This window comes from Clupea harengus, chromosome 11 (assembly GCF_900700415.2).
Source record: "Clupea harengus chromosome 11, Ch_v2.0.2, whole genome shotgun sequence".
Taxonomy (NCBI): domain Eukaryota; kingdom Metazoa; phylum Chordata; class Actinopteri; order Clupeiformes; family Clupeidae; genus Clupea; species Clupea harengus.
The window spans coordinates 22,782,929-22,800,054 of record NC_045162.1 but is presented as its reverse complement, the minus strand read 5'-3'; the positions used below and the strand labels follow the sequence as shown (position 1 = coordinate 22,800,054).

At 42.4% G+C, this 17,126-nt stretch overlaps 2 protein-coding genes and 1 long non-coding RNA gene across 3 annotated transcripts in view; 2 read left to right on the top strand and 1 right to left on the bottom strand.

Moving 5' to 3' along the window:
- Window positions 1-316: 316 nt before the first annotated feature.
- LOC105905520 (cytochrome c oxidase subunit 6B1) lies at window positions 317-4,601 on the bottom strand. Its single transcript, XM_012833530.2, has 4 exons — window positions 4,493-4,601; window positions 3,765-3,891; window positions 2,692-2,792; window positions 317-557 (listed from the first exon to the last, which is right to left on the bottom strand). The coding sequence occupies exons 2-4, from the start codon at window positions 3,868-3,870 to the stop codon at window positions 504-506; spliced, it is 261 nt and encodes an 86-aa protein (XP_012688984.1). The 5' UTR covers window positions 3,871-3,891; window positions 4,493-4,601; the 3' UTR covers window positions 317-503.
- Window positions 3,934-5,804, top strand: LOC116222414. The gene is made up of 3 exons (XR_004164633.2): window positions 3,934-4,032; window positions 4,850-5,004; window positions 5,137-5,804. It is a non-coding gene; the product is annotated as an uncharacterized LOC116222414 (long non-coding RNA).
- Window positions 5,805-6,521: 717 nt separating this feature from the next.
- rasip1 (Ras interacting protein 1) overlaps window positions 6,522-17,126 on the top strand; it is a 10,681-nt gene continuing 76 nt past the window's right edge. The window contains exons 1-16 of the mRNA XM_012833531.2: window positions 6,522-6,830; window positions 7,894-8,015; window positions 8,668-9,122; window positions 9,452-9,712; window positions 10,051-10,289; window positions 10,453-10,617; window positions 11,029-11,233; window positions 11,948-12,246; window positions 12,792-12,953; window positions 14,051-14,091; window positions 14,419-14,573; window positions 14,981-15,093; window positions 15,297-15,612; window positions 15,737-15,900; window positions 16,136-16,277; window positions 16,371-17,126. The exon at window positions 16,371-17,126 is cut by the window's right edge and continues 76 nt beyond it. Of these exons, the coding sequence (XP_012688985.1) occupies window positions 7,894-8,015; window positions 8,668-9,122; window positions 9,452-9,712; window positions 10,051-10,289; window positions 10,453-10,617; window positions 11,029-11,233; window positions 11,948-12,246; window positions 12,792-12,953; window positions 14,051-14,091; window positions 14,419-14,573; window positions 14,981-15,093; window positions 15,297-15,612; window positions 15,737-15,900; window positions 16,136-16,277; window positions 16,371-16,549 (3,018 nt within the window). The 5' untranslated portion in view covers window positions 6,522-6,830 and the 3' untranslated portion in view covers window positions 16,550-17,126. The remainder of the gene's footprint in view (window positions 6,831-7,893; window positions 8,016-8,667; window positions 9,123-9,451; window positions 9,713-10,050; window positions 10,290-10,452; window positions 10,618-11,028; window positions 11,234-11,947; window positions 12,247-12,791; window positions 12,954-14,050; window positions 14,092-14,418; window positions 14,574-14,980; window positions 15,094-15,296; window positions 15,613-15,736; window positions 15,901-16,135; window positions 16,278-16,370) is intronic.

Genomic DNA, 17,126 nt, shown 5'->3' with positions numbered 1-17,126 from the left:
CCAGAGATAATTTCTCCCCAACGGAGCGACACCAGACCGAACTTCCCGACTTCAAATGTTGTGGGCGGGGCTAAATTCGGTCTGGTATCCAGGCTAACTCATGTGACCAGTGGATAATCTTCACATAATGGTGTTGGCATGGGCAACCAGTTATATGAACTCAAATACTTAATTTTCAAAGTGTAGCATTTATTGCATGATGGGGGCGAGTAGGTTGTCAGGGGATCCTGTTGTAAATCATCAAACCCAATTGTGAAATGTATCCACTCAGTTATGTCTCTACCCATACAAAGAACGAGAAACTTAATTATAGGAATGAGTTCAATTGTGCGTCTTTATTTAAGTAACCAACGAAAGTTAGTGAGGAGACATATATTATAGAATTGTTTGAGGCCCCAACATGGTGTCAAAGGGCTTCCACTTATAACACACATGAACAGATTTAAGAGCGAGACATGGTTAAAACATCATGAGGTACTCTATATGGAAGGAAAATGGTCCGGTTAGACCCTTCCAGCGAAGTTTCCATCTTCAATCTGCCCATCCCACCTCTCAACCTGAAAGAAAGAATACCATAATAGGTTATGTGGCACTGTTTAGGAGCATCTGGAGCTTCAGGTTGCAATATGGATGCTTCTTGATGGCTGTTTGAAATCACACACCACACTACTCCCTGAGACCATGTGCTCTGGAGAGGAAAGAGTGTAATTCAGCATGAGACCAAAGAACACAAATCTGTATCAAGCCTATGTCCCCCTGAGCTTGGCCTTCTCTAGCATCCTCGGAGAAGAAACCTGAGAAAGAGCTCTAATCAGTGTGCCACATGCCACAAGCACAGCCAGCTTGTCTTTAAAGCCCTATTTTTAGTTTTCAGTTGTGAGCATATCATAGGGAAATATAGGTTGGCAAGTACTTCAATACCAATCTTAATGCAACTTTGACACTATAGTGTGGAAGAAAACCGGAAATTTGCAGTTTTTAGTGTTAGCATTTTAACACTTCCTGTGTTTTTGCAAAATTGGCGGAAATAAGGTGTGAGCGAAACAACACCAGTGGAAAATCTAGGCCAACCATTTGGTGAGTTAAAATTTAGTTATCAATTGGTCTTTTGTAACTGTTGTTGTCGGAAGATGTTGCTACCAATATGCTAAAAGCAGAAAGAAAAGACAGGACTACATTGCGTTGCTTGATCTCATGTATAACTGCCAAAGACTGTGATTTAATTATAATAAAAAATGTGTGTGTGTGAACATGACAACCTATTATCCGTTTATGTACAGTCTGCTCATTATCTATGCCCATAATAAAGAGATGACCAATCAGTCTCTGTTTAGCCAATGACGCGAGTGCAGTGTATGGTCACATGACTATCCGGTGTGTAGTCCGAAGGGAGTTTATCCTACTTAAAATTGTACTCGAGATCATCCAGGAAGGTTAAGGAAAGTCAACCATGGTGGCCTTAAAGGTCAGGGAAGCTTGTTGGCAGTGCACTGCCATCAGAGTAAATTCGTAATTTGATACAGTTTTCTTGTAGGCTAGGCTATGTCGTCTTGTCCATTAGGATCATTTAATTATAGCCACGGTTCTGCAATGTACCTGTTACCCACTGTTAATGCTACTCCCTTTGCTAAATGTATGAATATAGTGCTATTGTGTTATGGATAATTTCATTCTAACACTCCTTTCAACTGCAACCCCAATTGAAAGTGCACCTGCAAGAAGTCCGGATTAAATAGGATTGTTCTTAATCAATTGGTAGGCAATGCATTAAGCTCTCATTTATGCCGAGTATAGATGAGGTGTGTTGCCTACACTTATAATGGCCTATTCATGTGTTCATGGCAAGCAGAAAAGAAAGGCAGAGCTTGTGAGGGCCACCTTCTGCAACTCTTTCACAGGCAAAGGAGCTAGCCATTGCAAACAACACAGGAAGGGCCATAATTGGAGTCGTCAATTCAGCTCAATGTCACCCTCAACCTTAATGTACAGGGTAACATCATACCAATTGTTTTGATTGTCCAGTAAAAAAACAACGAAAGTTCACATGCCTGTTTTATGAACAGCTGAAGGGGACGCTACTGAGCTGCTCAAGCAAGTACAGTCATGACAGTTTGTTTATTATATCGCAATATTGTCCACAATAATCGATATATTACTTTTTCTCCAAATTGAGCTGCCCTAAAGTGCACTGCTGGAACATTACGCCAAACAAAGGAATACTGTACTGAACACAGTTCTGTGGGCACATGTTGTGAGCCAAAGCTGACAAACCTGTCAGTACAAACCTCTTGGTTGCTATACAGGCACTGGGGGGCAATTTTGCTGTGGTATTAGTGAACGGTGCCACCATCAGTGAAGAATTTTTTATCAATGTGGGGCCTTTTGTCTCTCACTTACAGTCATTCACATTAACACAAGGGGGAAAAAAAAAAAAAAAAGAGTCTTAGGTATCGCCAACATAGAGCATATTACCCGTCCCCTTCACATATTGCTTGGGAAACCTAATGACATTTACATTCTCAGCAGAATTTGACAGTGTAAGCAGTTATGAATTATGATAAATCATAAACTGGCTTCAAATGAAATGGGATGATTGAGAAAACTATTTACATGAGCATGGTTCCAGTGGCAGCCAGAGGCTCATGTACTGTCAGTGATACATTTCAAGTGACCTTAATAAGGCAGTCTTACCCAGCTCATGGGGCACAGACTCTTGTAGACCCTCTGGTACCAGTCACATGGGGATGTTTCCTGGCCTTTGTCGGACAGGGCCTTATTACACCTGTGAAAGTCTGAAGGGGAGAAACAGGGAACAGTGCATTAAGTGAGGATATCTGAAAGCTTTATGGTTTGAACTTCCTTCTATCCACCAGATGATGTGTACAATAACAGTTCAAATGCACTCACCGTCAGAGACAAGTGTTGAATACAGCCTATATGTTTCAGTCTATAGAATCTATTTACTGGTAAGTACTGCAACGAGGGGTTGTGGAGGGAAAACAGGTTCCTGAGGGATTGATCTGAATGTACAGGGCTTACTCTGCTCATGCATTCCACAGAGTGTTTGTGATTAGAATGAGGACGACACTGAATCTCACAATAGGATTTAGCATTAAGATGTAGCAGCACAGAACACCTGTGTCCTGACCAGAGTATATATATATCCTATATCACTTTCAGAAATCGACCATTTCACAATTGTTGTCTTGTGGATTTAACACAAGAAAATTGTATTTGAAATATGTACCTCTGGCCCTGTTCAGCTGTTTCCAATAAACATGTCTTCAGTTTTCACAGAGGTCAAGATGTGTGTGGTAATGGACAGTTAATTATAAATAGTGTAGATAGCCCATGTATTAACTTTATTGACCTCAAGCCTGTTCATTAACAGCTCTCTCCTCTCCTTCTCGTGCCAATCTCTTCTATTATCTTAGTATTAGTTAGGAGCATCAGCAACAGCACCTCTGGCATAGATTTAACATTTCACAGGGCAGCAATATACATGTCCACAGCAGCAAAGCAACATATGTGAGTGATGACCTATAAATGTATGAACCAGCAACTTATAGTTCCTTTCTTTAACAGAGCTAAAGGAGGAGCGGACCATATGAAGCAACCTTGCCCTGACCATCAACCTGGTCTTTAAGTCACGAAAAGCAACCTTTCCCACAACTGCTCCATGAAACCATCTATGGAATTTGTGAAATGCATAAACTCTACAGAGACAAATTGAAAATCTGTATAAAACCTGTCAACTAATTTACCAAGATAATTCTGGTAGCAGTTTCGTGTCTGGTTGGTGTTGGGGAAGCGGGCGTCAAAAGGTGCCGTCCTGTAGTTCTTGATCTTCTCCTCGATGTGATCGGCCATATTTAGTGACTTGTTGGCTCACTACAAATATAAACAGGATGGTAATGATGACATATGCAAAAATCATAGTCATAATCGCGCCCTACAAACTGTCAGCTACAGATGGCTCGTTACCAACATGCCAGATAGCATAACAACCACCTCTACCCAGCTGAGACTTAGGTATGTCAGCTAGCAAGTGCAATTTCAATTGTACGGATGAATATCACCTCTAATAATCCACCAACAAAATACCGTTACGGATAGCAATGAGGTACTCGATAACCTTCACTCATTTTGAACACCAACTAGCATAGCTATCTAATTGGCTGATTTAAAGGAACAAGGACCTTCGGTAACCTTGTTAGCTACTCGCAAGATAGCTAGCACAAATCATAGCTGGGACGAGTCTATCTAATGGGAAAACTAGCTTACAATACCTAGCTTGCTAGCGTTAGTTCAGCAGCTAGCCGGTTAGCTAAGTTTGGCGAAAAAACGGTTCAAACTGTTTCATTTAACTAGCAATATTGACGTGCTATATGATTAATACACATTGGTTACTAAGGAAGACATCTCATTTACAGACGCGACCGATTATTCTAAAAAAAAAACAAAAAAAACAATATCTGTCGTTTTAGCCTACCTTCCGAATGTGTCCTCTTACAAATGTCCTCTCGTGAAGATTTCCTAGCGCAAGGAATTATGGGATGCCGTAGTACGTAAAGAGTCGACGTGAAGCTGGGCGGGGGCACTGAGTATGGGGCAAATCCACGGGTAAATTAAGAAGGGTTCTGTATGTTTGCGGGTTACATTTGTGGTGTCATATCTTAGAGGCCTACCTATCCAGTTATTAGTCAACCAATTTTTTTGTTGAAAGTGGACAATTTCATAACTAGATAAGAAAGAAAGACAATGAAAACGTAGGGCCTGGCTTGAAAGTGTAGGGCCTGGCTTTAGCCTAATAAATCATCGCTTTATGTTGTTGTCTTCTCTCCCACAGCTCCACCTTTTCTTTGAAATCAACAGGATGGACAGAACTGAGCTCATTCTATATTTGTCCCTCTCTGTCACCAAAGGAACCCATTTTTCTCCTCCAGCTGAGGGACCATTTCCTCTTGACAAACTTGGTACAAAGGCTAGAAATATGCAATTGAGGTTTGATTAAAATCCATCCAGTCCAGGTTTGATAAAAAAACATTTATCAGTAAATGTCCTCAAAATATATCAAATAGATTAGCCAGGTTAAAGAATGAATTACTTAAAACTGTAGACTTCCTGCTTTTGAAGGGTAGACCTGGATCCAACAAGACCAGGAAATGAGGGACCAGCTTGGGTGACGGTCCAGAGCTTCAGCTGGACAGCTTCCGCACAGATTTACTGAAACAAATATTTTGCTGGACACTCACTCTATGAAAATCCCCTGTAACATTTGGAGCCATGTGGAGCTTTCGTCTGTTTGCAAAAAGCAAACATAGAAAGAAGACGACAACTGACGCAGAGGAGCATTCGCAACCTTATGTCATTATTTCTTGTCTGAGAATCTACTAGATACTAATGCAGTTGTTCACTTTAAATGTTGTCTGCACACAACAAATGAATGACTTTGAATTTCATTTGCACTCTAGGTTTTGAAATAAAAAACGTTTGAAATATATGGAGACTGACTTACAGGGTAAGGTACCCCCATTATAGAGACAAGGGTGAGGCAAAACTACTTAATAATAATAATAATTAAGACCTTTGTCAGGTTTTTAATGGCACACATGATATACTTGATGAGAAGGGAAAAGATGGATGGATACAGAGAGAGAAATAGGAAAGACAAAGGCATTCAGTCATCATGCATTTAATCACTTGAGACAACAGCAGATGTGCAACAGCAGACAAGTGGTTATCAAGGGGACAAAATGTTTTGTTTAGTCATAACTGTGAATAAACGGTGACACAAAACTTAATTTCTTTCACAGGGAAGTTTCTTTACGTCTGTCTCTTTTTTTCTTATTTCCTGTTACAATCTTCCTGTTGTAGATGGGGTCAAAGGTCACAGATGTCCCTCTTAGTACAGCTTCCTGTCCAGCCATGTTGTCTACCTTTTCCATGCTAGTATTTCTATACACGTGAAAGCTTCCTTATTATACCATGTCATCACAACACTAACCTTGCACAGCATCATTTGTGTCCTTCTGTCCTCTGCCATTTGTATATCCACAAAAGTAAGAAAGTGTCATCTTAAAATCCCCATACCAAGTTGTTCTAGATTCTCATAGCCTAAGTGACTCATTTGTACAATGAATCTAAAGTGCACTCTTCTCTGTTAATTAAATGTCTGGCTCGGTTAGCAGGTCTCTTCTGCTCCTTACCCCCCTTTGTGTATCCAAATGTCCTTTGTTGTTCAGTATTAGGCAATCTGACCATCTGTTTAGAACAATACGCATCAAATTAACTTCCACTTTCATTATTTGTGCCGGTATATAGGTATACATGTACAACCGTGATTAGGGGTGGTAGTGTATACGACAACATAAGCTGTCTCCCCATTTTAGTCAACTCTCCAGTCCTCTCTCTCCCTTTTGCTCTCTCCCTCTCTCTCTCTCAGGATATAGGTGTTGTCCAGTGAGAAGGAAGGAAATTCTGTCACTTAGAACAATGGGTTTGCTTCTCTATCTATAGACACAGAGTGAGAGAGAGAAAGAAAAAGTGGGAAAAGGCAAAAGAAAGTTAAGTTGTAAGAAGAGGTTGTTGCAGAGAGGACGGAGCAAAAGATGAGCGAAATGTGAAAATCGAGGAAAAGTTGTACACTGAAGTATAGATGAGGAAAGGAAAGCAATTAACGGGCCATCATTTTCAAAATGGAATTTAATCCTGTTTCTGGAGAAAGAAGAAGAAGTACTATACAGTAGATTGTTAAACGACTTGAAAAAACTGGAATATCGAAAACATCTGTGCAGAAGAACAGCAACTGAGAAAAAAAACAAGTTATTGTGAGTGAGTCTGACAGATTTGTCATAGTAATAAGTCATAGTGTGCTTTGATATTTACATTTGAAGTGTTTTACCTTCTCTATTCTGAAAATAATTGTTTTATGCTGTTGACTCTGGCTTCTGCACCATATTTGCCTACATATCTACACTATCAATCACCATCACGCAGTCTGGTGTGTGTGTATTGATTTAACTTTTGTATTTTACCCTTAACCAAGTGAACTTAGATAATAGCAGAGAGGCTGGGTTAAAAGAGCGAGAGGCTGAGATCTCTTAGAAGTGCTGAATAAGACTTTAAGTGAGTTAAAAATATGATGATCTCTTCGCTGAAGCAGGGAGAGACAGCATGACCTGTGGCTTGCTCTGTTTTGGGATTTCCCCTTGGACATGGGGCCAGAGAGGGACAGTGTGAGGGTGTGGATTGAAAAATAACATGAAATATTACTACAACGTGCAAGTGGAATTGCATGGTTTGTGCTCACTTTTAAACAAACAAAATACATCAGCAAAATTTCAGCCCTGTGGACTGCACCGCTAGTTGATAGATATGCCTCTCTCACCCACCCTGGGTAAACTCACATGACGTCTGTTTGACCTGGGGGACTTTGCTTAGCCCAGCCTTTCCACAGCCAGAGAGACTGTTTTTAATTATTTGTTGGAGAAACATTTTCTTTTTGCAATCTTTTCAGCAATATGTGTTTGTCACTAAACAATAAAGATGTGTCTCTTGTGAAATATTAGTCATAGCGTCGTAACAGAGCCCAACCTTGCCCTGCTGTCCCAGTGACTCAAAATTGCATTTTCTTTCAGTCTTCCTGACTGACATCATAACTATGATTCAATTCTTGAAAACTGATTGGAGAGAGAAAGATAACTGGATTAAACCGAATGAGATTTAGGACAGACACAAGGGCAACACAACTACGTAAGCATCTATGCTTGTGAAGCTGGCCTTCTAATACAATATACAGGACACTGAATAGGGCATTTCTGTTTTTATGTATCGACCCTTTCCTTTCTTACCTTCCCCTCCACATCACCCCCTCCCCCTCCTCTCTTTCAGATGGAAGAATCTGGCAGCCCGCGTTCCAGGAAGCTCCATTTCCCAGTGGGCCTGTGGATAAATTCTCCCCGTAAACACTTTGCCAAACTGGGAGCCCGCTGGCCTAGTGCTGCGTCAGTCAAGTCAGTCCTCTCAATGTCCCCTCTGTTCCCTAACATACCACACCCACAGACATCTGCATGTTTTCATTGAAAAATATCTGACATTTCCATAAGAATGCCAGGCTATTCTACAACCAAAGTAACACTGAAAAAGACTTAAATGCCCCTGAAGTACATTACATCTGTTCATTTTGCTTATGCCTTACAATTCAAATGAGATTGTAAAAATTTCACTCATAACTCATTTACCAAATGTCGTAGAGAGCATCTTGCAATTACATTTGCCTGAGTACCTTTGTCAGAATGTAATGCCTGAATTTGGTTAGAGTGTTTTCCAATCGGATAAAGAAACGTGTCACATCCCAATGCGAGTGATACTGACGGAGAGAAGAGTAAATTAAGGGTTTGAATGGGTTGAGCACTGTGTGTGGCTGTTTTTGTTTGTGAAGCTTGGGAAGTGTAAAACTGGATATCTCTATTTATTCAAAGAGTGCGTGTATATTCAAATATGTATAAACTTTCTATACGGTCTATGATGTACATCTATGAACATTTTATGTAATGAAACTTTCGTTCTGTGTGTGTGTGTGTGTAGGGGGGGTGGGGGGGGGGGTTGTCATTCTCTCCCCATATCCATTTTCTTCATGTCATCCTCTTTGTGTTGCTCTTTCAGATCCAACACTAGTTCAGATGCCACCTCCCTCCATGAAGTTTCCTCCATTCCCTCTTCTGCCCTGTCCGTCTCCACACCCTCCCTAACAGCCCCCTCCCCCTGCCCCTCTCCTTCCCCTGCGTTCCTGAGGCCCCGTCCTGCTGCCCCTCAGTCCCGCACCAAGCGCTTGTCCCACCTCTTCCTGAGGGGACGCTCCAACAGTGACCGCGACCGGGCTGTAGGGGACCGCGAGAGGGAGCTGTGGGCACATTCTGCTGCCCCCTCCACTCATCACTACTTACCCCCAGCCTCATCCTCTGCTCCTGGACTCATTAAGATCTACGGGGATGCTCTGTCCAGTGGTGCCAACTACCGAAGTCTGTTGGCCAACATCCGCTCCACTGCCAGGCAGCTCATTGCACAGGTCATAACCCGCTACACTGAGAGAGAGAGGGACACTGAAATTGATGACTCAGGTAAGACAAGTTGGCCACTCCCTATAACCACATGGCCTGGATGTTGGGTGATGTTCACCATGAGTAGTATAATCAAGCTACTCTTGCTCATACTAATGATTTTACACTATACATGAGAGTCAAACTGATCACTTTATACTCAACTGTAATGTAGGACTGTAAATCGGTCAGCAATATTATTGAACCATCATTATTATGTTGAAATGGGGCATTATTGACAAAAAATTGTTGTCCTTCCCTGACATACAGTAAAAAGTATTGAACAATGGCAACAAGAAAGTCCCTTTATGAAAGCCTGAATAGTCTCACTTCCTCTCACACCTGCTCAGCTCTCCAGAAACATTCCCCCGAGGACTTCCTGTTGTGTGATGTCATTGGAAAGCCCTTCCACCGGCCAGATGGAACCTTCGAATGGGAAACAGAATGTCGGAGGGGTGTGGCCCCCTGGGAATGTCCCTTGCTCCTTGTGGACATGTGGCGGCCAAAGGATGGCTATGAGCGGCGCTTTGAAATCCAAAGACGAGAAGACTATGAAAGGGACGAGAGGAACCGAGAAATGGAGAGAGAGAGAGAGGGAGAGAACTCTCATGGTAAGAGACTGCAGAGACTAAACTAACCTCCTGTACAGTGAAATAATACTGTGAGATCTATTGTAAAGGCTTTGACAGATACCACCACCACCAAAACAACTCTGTATCTTGTATGCATTTCGACTAGTGCGTAACTTGCAATTACAGCAGTTACATTTCTGCATTTCTTTTTTCTTTTTATTTCATTTTGTTATATTTCTTATGTAAAGTAGTATTTATTTATTGTTACACCAGGTTCTATTGCTCGTAGCTTGACTATTCTCTCCCTTGTACGTCGCTTTGGACAAAAGCGTCTGCTAAATGAGTAAATGTAAATGTAAATGTAAATGTATGTTCAGTTCGCTGGAGGAGAAGCCGTATGTCATCTGGGAGTGGAGCCGAGGAGAATGAACGGGGCCACCGTGCGCGGAACTCAGAACTCAGAAGAAGCATCAGTGACATGAACCTGAGCTTGAGACGTCGCCAAGGCAACAATGCCACCAATGACCCTAGAAGATCAGGCAATGCCCAAAACAGCAGTGCCGGACCCAATGACAGGAAGAACATTGTGAGCATGATGGCTACAGAGGCATCAGAGGTGAGTGAGGGGAAAATGACAAAGAATAAATAACTAGAGCATTTCCTCTGTTGAAAATAGGAGGTTTGTATCTTGGGATCTCCCAAAATAGCATTGCATAAAGAGGAAGGGCTGATCGAACCATTCGGACCATGCTAACCCTGCTACATACTTTATCTAAAAGGTCATGGGTTCGATGGTGGGAAGTGAAGTGGTCAGGCGCACCAGAGTCGTGGAAGAGGAGAGGGACATCTCCGCCTGTGACCTGGAAGTGATGTCACAGAGTCTGATCCTCCCGCCCACAGACCGCCCCTATTTCCTGTTGCTGCAAGGCTACGACCAGAGCAAGGCTAGACTTGCGTCCGAGACGCTATCACACTTGGCACATTGCATCATACCTGCATCCCTCTAATCTTCACATACCATCACTGTTTCCCTACCTTTGAGAGAATCTCCCATTCAACATAAAGCACAAAACAGCTATAGAGAGCTACACAATGCCCAAAGCAGGCAATACAGCACCACAGAGGGCCTGTGTCTGTCCCTAGCCACCATGCACAATGACCTCACACACGATTCAATTGTAGAAAACTGTAACACACTTCATTCCTTATCTCCATGCATTTTTATCTAACTTAAAATTCAAGATTTTCTGATTTCCACAACCGCTACATAGAAGATAACAGACGACTCTCTTCCTCTACCTCCATCCCTCGCCCTCTATCTGTCTGTCTGTTTTTCCTCCTTGTTATTTGTTCAGGACTTTGTTTTGTACATAATGACCGGGCACACACACATATTTGGGAGGAAGCCAACCCCACGAGAGCGGGAGAAGGACAGAGAGAGGGAAAGGAAGGGGAAGAGGCCCCTGAAAGTGGATACTTTCCTCTCAGCCCCTGACCTCCTTGTCCGACATTTGCTTGTCAGGAGAGACTCTGCCATACCTGAGCAACCTCGAGGACAAGGTAACCCACAGATATAGACCCCTGGATCAGCCACATGGATGTCAGTGAAAGTATTAAGTATTGGTAGCATTTTAAGGTGATACTCTTATACCACTCCTGAATATTATAAAAAAAATATGCTACTTAACTGTATGCAGAACTATTAGATGTCCTTTTGATCCCTTGTGTTAGAGAAAGTGACTGGTGTGGCAGAGCTGTTTTTTAGGCATGCAGGTCAGCTAGAAAAATGTGTCTTGGCTTTTTTGCTCACAGACCAAGCACATGTCTATATAGTAAATTGTGTCAGATGTCAACAATCAATTGTTGAAGAATTTGGATTTAAAATGTGTATTGATTCTATTGATAGGTCTCCAAGGTAACCAAAACCATTTGCTTACCTCCATGAAATGGATATTGGAGTTCTTAGTTCTGTGATATAATACTTTTCTTGTAAAACCCCTTTAAGAAAAAACGAGAACTTTGCAGAATTGTGGTGCATCAAAATATCACCATCTTATCCAAACTTGTCCAAAGAACTGTAATTAAATCCTAGTCATGACGTCCCTGGTGGTTCCCACTGGCAGTGGGAACAACAGTTAATTGTCTGCTCTTTGTTCATTCAGTGTGTGTAGTGTGTGTTGATACATCACACTTATCTGTAAGTGAGTTGCCATGCAATGTGTGATGTGGTTTACACCACTTACCCCCTCTTCCTATTTTCTGGCACCTTCTCAGCACTGGTGCGTCCCTTCCGAGGGGGAGCTGTCACTCACAATGGAGCGCCGCTGTATAGGGAGGCGGTGCTGAAGCCAGGGGATCTGTTGGGACTAGGGGGTCACTTCCTCTTCCTGTACCGTGACCCTCGTGTGACCCCGGCTCCTCCACTTGCTCTGCCCCTTCCCTGGCAAGCCGACTCATCTGCTTCCTGCGGCCCTGGAGCTGTGGTGGACCGACAGGAAGTGCTGAGGCAGTATCTGGGCTCCACCGAGGCCCTGCTAAGATTCCAGCCCAGACATGTAGACATACTGCTACAGGTGAGCGGTGAAACAAATGAACGTTGTTACTGGAGAGCCCTACTTTCAGCAAACACTGGCACTGATAAGCACTTGAGACAACTGAGCATTGTTATTTGAGCCCTTCAGAGGCCACTTTAGGTGCCTTTTATTTCCAGGGAATTACAGGAACAAGTACTGAACCGAAAAGAGCATTGCCAAAACTCTGCATAGCTGGCAGGCTGCTGAAGATGAAGGATAAAAGATTGTTGCAGATCAGACCTGCAGCTAAAACTGTTCTTATTTGCCATCAAAGTCTGTAATCATTTGATTAGACATGTTTGAAATAACAGGCAGGGCCTCTCCACTTGTACCTTCCGTTTAGACAAGCTTGCTCAGGTTTTTAAAAAAATACAGTGATTCAACCACAGATAAACACTGCAGGTGTTTATGAGACAGCTGAAAGAGAGAGTTAACCAGGTGTTTACACTAACACCAGAAAGAAGCAAATATCAATGCAAGTCAAGATGAATGGGTCACAGCACACTCTTTTCAATGCTCTTATTCTCTCCATCATTTTCTTTAAGGAGATCATCTCTAAGAACTCTTCCCCTGACTCAGGAGGTGGCGCTCTTGCCCCTGCCTATCTCCTGTCGGTCATGATTGATTATGCCTCCAAACACCTGGACCCTGCCCTCACGCCCCAGCTATTATTAAAGGCAGCCACCCACATCAAAGGAATTGTGTGGGTGAGTGGAAACTTTCAGCACTGTAGATCTCGAAGTTGATACCTTTAATTACTAATTACTTCTCATGACTGTTTCTTTAATAAAATCTTTATCTTTAATACAATGTAAAAAGGCAGTTACTCTTTGACCAGCAGCAAGTCAGGTAAAGCTGCAACTATGTGGTGTGCTAAATCCATCTAACCCAAACCCTTACTTCAATGCTCTAACAAAGATTTAACAGCCACTCTGTTGTGTTGTTGAATTTAAAAGAAAATGGAAGTGATAAATGGAAGTGTCACCTGTATAAAGACATGCCTGTCCTGGTTTCACATGACTTGGACCAAATGCCCTGTAACTCTGAAGCATTGCATGCTGATGGTCAAGTGGACATTTTGTTTTTCACCAGCATTTTCACCAGTGTTTCAAAACATCATTATTTTAAAAGAGGATATACAGTATCTGATGCTTTGCAGCACTATAATGTATGTGCAAACATCACAACAGTTGCATTTATTATTACAACCCAAATGGACAGATCCATGGCATGGATGGAAAAATCCAGGCACTAACAGGTGGTTGCTGCAGAACAGAAGACAGAGACACTTTATTAGGAAAATGTGATAACATTTGTATAATTTCAACAGTTTTATGTGCTCCCTATAAACATTTTTGTAGCACAGGCCTAAATGATTGTAAGTTTATTGAAATATGTACACAGACATGTTCTTAATACTCCCTTGTTGAACATGGGAATGCAGTCAATGCTTCGCCAAGAGATGTAATGGAGACAGAAGCGTTTGGAGTTTACATAAACATGTTAGATCAGATGATGGATTTGTTTAAGAGCTGCTGATGTTTTCCTTGCCCCCTGAAATGGTCTGCTGTCTCCAAATGTTGTGCTCTTTGAGATCGGGCTTTAGATTCAGCTATAGCCCAGACAGATGGTTTTTCACTGGAATTTTGCTGGAGTTTGTAAACAGAGGTAGACTGATGTAATTTCCACTCCTTCGGAAAATGTGCTGTCATTGTCCGGATGAATCAGTCAGACATTCCCTCCGTCATTCAGCTGAATCTGGTCTAATCTCTCTTTCCCCCCTCTCCCTGGCTCCTTCGCTCAGGACAACATAAAAGAATTTGGGGACAAGCATCCCACACAAAAGTAAGAACATTTTTGTGGTTCTTGACGGTTTTCACAGTACTCGGTTACATTTTGGTTGGAGAGTTTTTGGATGGGGACGGCATAACTTTACATAATCTGTCTGCATTTTCCTTCCATTTCTGTATGGAGCTGTATACCCATAACTGGCTTTATAAAACTGGTTAATGTCTTGCAGTCATAGTTACTTGTTTTAACCGCAACATTCTCTTGTGGGTATAACATAGGCTCAAGAAATGTTGACGTATTCTCAGTTACACATAATGTAGGCTATATTGCGTGTTTATGGTAGTTTACAACTACGCGACCTTGACCTTTGTGAAATCCCAGCCCCACAGATCCAAATGGTGACCTAAATACCCCCAGTGTGCAGCAGCTGGCAACAGACCTCCGTCCTCTGATGTTCTGGATGTCAAACGCCACCGAACTCCTCAATTTCTTTCAGGTCAAGGTCGAGGCCATGGAGAAAGAGTGGGAGTTTGAGGGTGAGCTTGGACTTTTTCTATGATGTCTATTTTTTAAAACCATGCTCATTCAAAACATTACGTCCCAATGAAAATATTTGCTATCCCAAAATCCCCTGTGGCACACGTCCTTTGTTTTGTCTATCCTAGCTCCTACCGTTTTGTGTACTCTTCTGCATTGAACTTTACACTTAAATATTAGACAAAACAATTAACTGGTGGATATAAACAAAAACCACTACTCACTGTTTATTTGATAGCCATAATAGGTTTGCATTAGCACTGTGTGTATTATACATTGTGAGATTTGAATCAAAAATCACACAGGGGTCTGCTTGATTAAACGTTTTCATGGAATCTGGCAACTAACCTTCAGATATTTAATTAATATTTAATATTCTCAAATATTTTGATTCTCTGACCCGCAGCTCCAGGTGACCCTGTTCTTACAGCCGACATGGACACTTGCTCAGAAGCCTTGACACAGCTTGATGATGTTATCATGCACACTTTCCAACAGTGTGTTTATCACCTGACAAAGGTAAGAATGCATAAGTAGGTGATATTCTGTGGAGACACACAAACATAAGAAATGACCATACAAAGGCTTTTACCACAATGTATGGTGTGCTAATTTGGATTTGAAAAACACGGAGCATTTTCCTACAGGCTCTTGGCTACCTTCTTGCAACTATTGTGTTTTAAAGTTATTCTTTCTATTGTATTCTTTTATCACTCCTCCAGACCTTGTATTCCCTCCTGCCAGCATTGCTGGAGACCAACCCTTTCTCCCGTGAAGAGAAGGGGAAGAAAAAGAGCACAACAAAGGAGTGCAAGAGTGGTGAAGGTGAAGCAGAGGGAGGAGGAGGAGGAGAAGAGAGGGAGGAAGAGGACGACGTGTCCACTCTTCCTCCCACAGTGGCAGGACTGGTGGAGGTGTACCGCTGCTCACTGCAGCTCACCCGGGACGCCTGCCTTTCTCCTCCTCTCACCTCTCAGACCTTCGGCTACCTCTTCTTCTTTACCAACACCTCCCTGCTCAATACCCTGCTGGAGAGAGGTAAGAGTCCACTGGGCAGAGAGAAAGTGAAGAGAGTAAAGTATAGAAACTGCAACAAGTTTAACACAGTATGAAACGTGTTCTTTATAGCATCTGAAACATCTTCTGTGATCTTGTTTGTCAGATGGGCTTTTTTCCTGGTCAAGAGCAGTTCAGATTCGGACCAGTCTTGACCTGGTCCTGGACTGGCTGCAAGGCGCTGGTCTGGGTGACATTGCCTCTGAGTTTCTCAAGAAACTTTCAGTCACAGTGAACTTCCTTTGTGTTCCCAAGACGCGCCTGATCCAGGTAAAATTAGAACATTTCTGATTTGATCCAGTCTGGGTTGCGTATATGAACATATCAGGTCATTTTACATGTTTTACACCTCATGCTCTGTGTAGAAATCACCATATACCTAAGAGACTAGTGGTCACCCTGAAAGTCATCATAATATTCATTGCCACCACAATGTTTAAGGATGGCCATCTGAGGGTTTTGGTCCTAAATCTCTCCTCTGTCTGATGGACTCTCCTCTTCTCAGTCTTCATGGCCAAGTCTCCTGGAGGACCATGCCTTGCTGAGCTCAGCTCAGCTTCATCACCTCCTGACCCATTATAAGTTGGGCCCGACCCGAGCCCCACCTGCTTCCTGGGCCCCACCTCCTGGTACAGAACTCAGTGGAGGTAGGTGATCCCCCTATAAGCCTATAAGTCACATCCCGCCAACCTCTGGTACTCTTATCCAACATATTGACATCATTTGTCTTATTCCCTTAGATATTTTTGAAAGCTTCCTGGATCATCCCCCCCTCATTCTCCCAAATGAGACGCCACGCCTGGATCTCTCCCAGCCCATCCCAAGTCCTGAACTGCAGAAGGAAATTACACGCCTGCGCACTTTCCTGTGGGGGATTGACCAGGATGAATTGCCAGCCAATCAGAGAACCAGGCTGTAGTGTCATGCTTGTGAGAGATATATGGACTGAACAAAACACCTTGTTTGAATATAGATTGCTCAAGCTGAGGTTGGAAGAAGGCCTGTGGCCTCGTTTTGTAATTGGTTCTCTGGGGAGATCTGTTGGTTCATTGCAAGAATCTGTTTTTATTCAGAACAGTGTTTAATCAAAGCAAATTATAACTGACATCTGAGACTCATCTTAGCTGAACTGTTGCCTGGATGCAATGGATACTTGTCAAATGTTGAGACCAGGTGGAAAACAAAAATGAGAAGAAAAAATCCACAGGCTTTGTTTCCACAAACTGATTTTACTTATGGCACACTTGGTGGTGGTAGTACTTTGTACTTTGCAAATCAAATGATCTCTGGAAATGTGTTAAGTGGAAAATGTAATGATTTGTAATCCATCTAAAGGCAGGAGCTGTGATGTGTGATGTGAAATCTGATGACTTATGCAGTTGGGAAGCAGGAGATGGCCAGTTATACTCCTGAGCATTAATTTAGATCTAATTAATTATTATTAACCATGTGGACCAAATGACGATATCATAACCAGACAATATTCCTTCAAGTTC